At 34.5% G+C, this 6,000-nt stretch overlaps 1 protein-coding gene across 1 annotated transcript; it reads right to left on the bottom strand.

Annotated features, from left to right (window-relative positions):
- Positions 1-3,447: 3,447 nt before the first annotated feature.
- LOC111776954 lies at positions 3,448-4,511 on the bottom strand. Its single transcript, XM_023656379.1, has 2 exons — positions 4,255-4,511; positions 3,448-4,024 (listed from the first exon to the last, which is right to left on the bottom strand). The coding sequence occupies exons 1-2, from the start codon at positions 4,441-4,443 to the stop codon at positions 3,479-3,481; spliced, it is 735 nt and encodes a 244-aa protein (XP_023512147.1). The 5' UTR covers positions 4,444-4,511; the 3' UTR covers positions 3,448-3,478.
- Positions 4,512-6,000: the final 1,489 nt, after the last annotated feature.

Raw genomic sequence — 6,000 nt, 5'->3', positions numbered from 1 at the left:
TTTCTGTTTGGATTCCGAGAAAGTTAGTTAGTTCTGTATAATTGAACAGAGAGAGAGAGAGAGAGAGAGAAAATGTTGATCGGATTTTGGGGATTTGGAATGAATCTGAAAATTTTGGGGATTTCTTGCTGAAAATAAATAAAAATTCATTTAATTTAATTTAATTTAATTTAATTGAATGGGATGAGGCGAGATATGCGGTGGAGTGTAGGGACATAAACGTGATAAAATATTAGAAGTGGGGGTAATTCGGGGTTCACGGGGGAGTTTTTCAGTTTGGCTTCTTCTGCACGTGCTTCAACAATCACAACGGAATATTCTGTTTCCCGTTTTTTTTTGGCATTTTTCCAAACCTTGCCCTTACCTCTTCTTGCCTTTTGTTTTTCATTTTTTCCCCCACCAATCATTATTATTATTATTTTTTTTTTTTTTAAATATATCAAATCTTTCCTTCGATCGTAGTCTTGATTCATTCATATACTAATTGTTTACTCGGGTATCGCAAATGAGGACTAATTTGGAGTTGTTCATATTGGGAATGAGTCCCAGTTAATTTAGGAAATGATCATGGATTTACAAGTAAATGAATACATCTCTATTGGTACGAGACCTTTTGTGGATAACCCATGCTCAAAGCGGACAATATCATATCATTGTGGAGAGTCATGATCCCTAACATTTCACGAGAGATTTTCTTTGCTAAGGTAACTACATAAGTGTATAATATATATTATTTTGAATGAAAAGTGGAAAGTTTGACAATTTTAAGATATTTTCAAACGTGCGACCGAGAAAAAAAGAATAGGTTATATTTTTGGAGTTTAGTTCGTATGAATTTATGGTTCTTATATTTTTTTTAATCACTTAATTTGAAATTTTTGTTGATATTATTAGTATATATTTTTTTTTATATAGTTCATGAAATTTTGTGCTATTCAAAATAACAAATTATTTTTATGCTTTATTTATTTATTTATTATTTTTTACAAATTTAAACAGAGAGGCCCAAATTTGGGATCTTAGTAAACCCATTTGTCTCTGGGCCTTACAGTAGGCCCATAGTGTTTTTCTTTTTTCTTTTTTCCTGAAATTTTAAATATTATTAAAAATAAAATAGTTAATTACATTTTGTAATTTAATACAATTTAAAAAATTATAATTTTATTTTCTCTAAATTTAAACTTTAATGTTCTGTTTCAAGATTTTCTAAATTTAAAATATTATTTTTTAATCGATATTTAATGAATAATTGGAGTAAAATAATTAAGTTTATGTTATAAAATAAAAAAGGAAAAATAAAATTGGAGATAATGTTTGGTGGTGATAGTTATGTGTATTAATTTTAGGTGGGTGAATGGAGACATATTAATTAGGTTAGAGATGTATATTTTTTATAATTATTATTTAAAGTTCTATTAATCCAAAGTCTTACGAAATAATGACGTTATTATATCATCATTAAAATTAATTAAATAATTGTAATTTTTTCATTAATTTCTTTTAGTTATTGCTTTGTCACTTCCCCTAATCCTCATGCATGCATGCATGCATCAACTAATCTTCCCAATCATACTAACCATCACATCTAATCAGATATTGTTCGTTTTAGCCTGTTACGTATGACTATTAACCTCACGATCTTAAAACACGTCTATTAGGGAGAAGTTTTCGTGTCCTTATAAGAAAGTGTTTCGTCTCACTCTCCTACTGATGTGTGATCTCACAATCTACCTTTAAAACACGTCTACCAAGGAGAGGTTTCCGTACCCTTATAAGAAAGTCTTTCGTTTCACTCTCCTACTGATGTGTGATCTCACAATTTACCTGTAATGGTCCAAGTCCACCGCTATCAGTTATTGTCTTATTTGGGTTTTTTCGTTCCGGGCCTTAAAACACGTTTGCTAGAGAGGGAGAGGTTTCCACACCCTTATAAAGAATGTTTCGTTCTCCTCTCCAACCAACGTGGGATCTCACAATTCACCCTCTTCAGACCCAACATCCTCACTGGCACTCATTCCCTTTCTCCTATCAATGTGGGACCCAATCCACCCCTTTCAAGGCCCAACGTCCTTCGCCTCATGTCCACCCCCTTCGAGGCTCAACCTCCTTGCTACCACATCGCTCAAAGTCTAGCTTTGATACGATTTGTAACAACCCAAGCCCATGAACTTTCCCTTTCAAATTTCCTCTCAAGACTTTAAATTCCATCTACCAGGGACAAGTTTCCACACTCGTATAAAGAATGCTTCGTTCCTCTCTCAAACAAACGTGGAATCTCACACTACCCCGTTAAGCACTTAACGTCACCGCTAGCTCTCACACCGATATCAAAATTCAAAATTTGAAATATTAGGAGTCATTAAATGGCAATTGTTGATGGGTCTCTTTGATTTATTTGCCTCAACCAACAATACTTCAATTGACACATTGATATTGACAACCAAACTTTTCCCCCTCACATTAGGAGCTTAATGACTCTGATTCCTCACCAAATCCCTAATGTTTATACACTTTAATCAATTAATTCATCATGATTAATGTCTTAATTTTCTCATCTCTTTATTTCTTAACATATATAAATATGATCATTCATCATTCATCACGTGCAACCTTTTGAATCAAATATGATCATTCATTATTGTTCACGTGTTTTGCTTCTTATAATTAATTTCCACTCAATTATTTCAATATAATTATTTCAAAAACACCCATTAAACCAACTAATTATTACATAATTAAAANGACCTTCGTGTTTATAATTCATAAATCCACAGAAAAAAAAAAAAAAAAAGTCATTAAAAGCATTTGGGAAACGTAGGTAGGAAAAGTATGAAAAATTAAATTATCATTAAATGAATGTTAGGTATAAATATTTATTAATTTTGGGTTTGAATAATTAGTTTTGGAGCAATAAAATTATCTTCTTTGGTTGAATGCCCCTTTCATTCATTTATTTCCCCTCTAATTTTATCTTCTTTTATTTATTATTCTTCATTTATTATCCTTTTTTTAATATTTAATATCATGTTTTTTTCTTCCCATTTTATTTTAACATATAGTTTTCGTAACCGAACATTAATAATGTTGCGACAATATTCAACTATGTCTATCTTATTTTATTTTTTTCATTTTAATTACCTAACACCAAGAAGAGTGGATGGCCGACTATAAATTAATGCACCTTTTATTTTCATCACCAATTAATATAGGTAGAATTTAATTCTTCAATTAATTCAACTTCCTTAAAAATCGTATTTACCTTTTACCATAGGTAAATTAATGGATTATTTTATTTTTACCATATAAGAAATATTGCTGGGAATTTAAATTCCCTCTTTTTTTTTTTTTTTTTTTTTTAACATAATAGTTAATAATTTTAAGTACAGCTACCCAAAATAAAAAAAAAAATAAAAAAGAAAAGAAAAGAAAAGAAAAGAAATCTCTGTCTTGAAGATGATAATTTCTGTCGCTCTTTCAATCAAATTGAAATGTTCAGATCAATACGAGGTTTCTTCGCCGCCGGCAACGGTACGACGGAGCTACACCGCGGGCATGTCGGATTGTTCTTCATCACCAACACGTAGGACAAACAACCAGGGCAGCCGGCGACAATCGGCGTTGACGACAAATGTTTCAAGTTGGGTTCTTCTTGAAACTCCTTTCCAGCTGCTGACGACGATGAGGAGGAATAAGACGGCGACGGCGACACCGACGGCGATGATTTCCAGAGTGACGACCGTTTTCTGATGGGATTTCTCTCGGCTCGTTCTAACGCCGATTTGACCTTGTCTAAGGTACAAACGCTCTGATAATTAGTCCTCTGCGACGGCGACTGCGACGGCGATGAAACTAATTTCAAATCCAAATTGGTTTCGTCCATTAAATGGGTTGAGAAATGGAATTTTGGGTAATTGGGCGGCGACGGTGGAAAGTTCAAATCTTGAAGCTTTGGTACTGTTTGATTCGTTTGATGATTGTTGTTGAAATCTTGAACATTGCATCTTTGAATGAACATTTTTCCGGACTGAAATAATTAAAATTCAATCAATTAATCATCCACACACAAAAAGACGCTTCAAATAATTGAACTCTGCTTTTTTTGAACATGACTCTGTTTCATTGCCGTCCAAAATTACACAAAAAAACAAAAAATTGTTTCATTTTTAACGAAAATTCCAACATGGGTCTTCATTAATCAAACATCAAGAGCCACAAAATAATTAAAAATTTAAAATTCAAGGAGAAAAATCGTACCTTCAAGTCCAGCCTTTTTTCCCAGCCGGAAGGAACATGGAGGTCGAGGTCCAATTCTTGAGACTCGCCGCCGCTGAGTAAGTCTCGGGTGATCAAAGTCGTTAATTTCTCGGTGCCGGAATCGTTTCCGGCCGCCGCTTTGTTGTAGCTTGTAAGAACTCGCACGAGCGAGCTTACTTCGGCGGCCATTTGTTCTCAGACAGGAAGAGAGAGAAAGTAGAGAGAGAAATGGAAGTGTCGGTTTTCTTGTCCAAAGGCCGCAGAGAGGTCTCTATATATCGTAGAAAATTAAGAGGGCGATATTATAAAATAGATTTAATAATTTATTTTTATTTCTTCAAAAATTTGAAATTAACAAAAATGTTTTTAGTTATGCACACATTTATTGCCCAACCAAGCTTTGTGCTTCGGGATTTTCTTTCCATTTTCATTTTTTATTTTATTTTCATTAATTCAAACACATATAATCTACCATTTATCTACTATTTCTCGAGTAACGGGATAGCTTAAACCCGTCTCCGCAATGGTATGACACTCCAATGGAGAGAGTATTCTTTGTTTATAAACCCATGATCATTCCTTAAATCGAGCCTCCAATGGAGAGAGTATTCTTTGTTTATAAACCCATGATCATTCCTTAAATCGAGCCTCGACTCATTTGGACTCTTGCAATTTTTGCCTTCGAGTAGTCAGACATTTGAGGATTTACCAATCTATTGCCTTCGAGGATTTACCAATCTATTGCCTTCGAGGATTTACCAATCTATTGCCTTCGAGGATTTACCAATCTATTGCCTTCGAGGATTTACCAATCTATTGCGTTCGAGGAGTCAGACATTTGAGGATTTACCAATCTATTGACACGACTAAGTTTAGGGCATGACTTTCCGCAATAGTATCCATATTGTCTACTTTGAGCACAAGCTCTCGTGGCTTTACTTTGGGCTTCCCCAAAAGATCTCACTCCAATAGAGAGAGTGTTATTTGTTTATAAACCTATGATTATTCCCTAAATTAGCCGATGTGGGACTTTCATCATCCAACAGAACCCACCATTAACACATATGGTACTATTTGAGTTTTTCTTTTTGGGCTTCTCTTCAACACGTGAGAGATTTCTACACCCGTATACAGAATACTTTGTTCCCCATCGAGGCCCAACGTGCTCGTTGGCACATCGCTCGATGACTGGCTAAGTTGTGAGATCTCCTATCGATTGGAGAAGAAAATGAATCGTGTTCTTTATAAGGGTATGGACACTTCTCCCTGCCAGACACGTTTTAAAAACTTTGACAAAAAATCTAAACATATTAAATTTAAAAATTAAAACCTAATTTATAGTTTGAAAATAAGGTATTTAAATTTAATTGGAATGTGGGATATTATAAGAGACGTGCATTGACTTGGGCATGCCACGTGTGAAATCGATTAATTTGAGGAGTAAAAGATTTACTTCGTGAAATGACCAAAACACCCNTAAAAATTTAAAATTCAAGGAGAAAAATCGTACCTTCAAGTCCAGCCTTTTTTCCCAGCCGGAAGGAACATGGAGGTCGAGGTCCAATTCTTGAGACTCGCCGCCGCTGAGTAAGTCTCGGGTGATCAAAGTCGTTAATTTCTCGGTGCCGGAATCGTTTCCGGCCGCCGCTTTGTTGTAGCTTGTAAGAACTCGCACGAGCGAGCTTACTTCGGCGGCCATTTGTTCTCAGACAGGAAGAGAGAGAAAGTAGAGAGAGAAATGGAAGT

Source organism: Cucurbita pepo, chromosome LG16, assembly GCF_002806865.2.
Source record: "Cucurbita pepo subsp. pepo cultivar mu-cu-16 chromosome LG16, ASM280686v2, whole genome shotgun sequence".
Taxonomy (NCBI): Eukaryota; Viridiplantae; Streptophyta; class Magnoliopsida; order Cucurbitales; family Cucurbitaceae; genus Cucurbita; species Cucurbita pepo.
The sequence above is the reverse complement of the archived record's forward strand: the minus strand, read 5'-3'. Positions and strand labels throughout refer to the sequence as shown.

Excerpts from the sequence above, each read along its gene's own strand:
- LOC111776954 (XM_023656379.1), bottom strand. The coding sequence starts at position 4,443 with ATGGCCGCCGAAGTAAGCTCGCTCGTGCGAGTTCTTACAAGCTACAAC. Across the intron at positions 4,025-4,254 it reads AAAAAAGGCTGGACTTGAAG|TCCGGAAAAATGTTCATTCA; the intron begins GTACGATTTTTC and ends TAATTATTTCAG.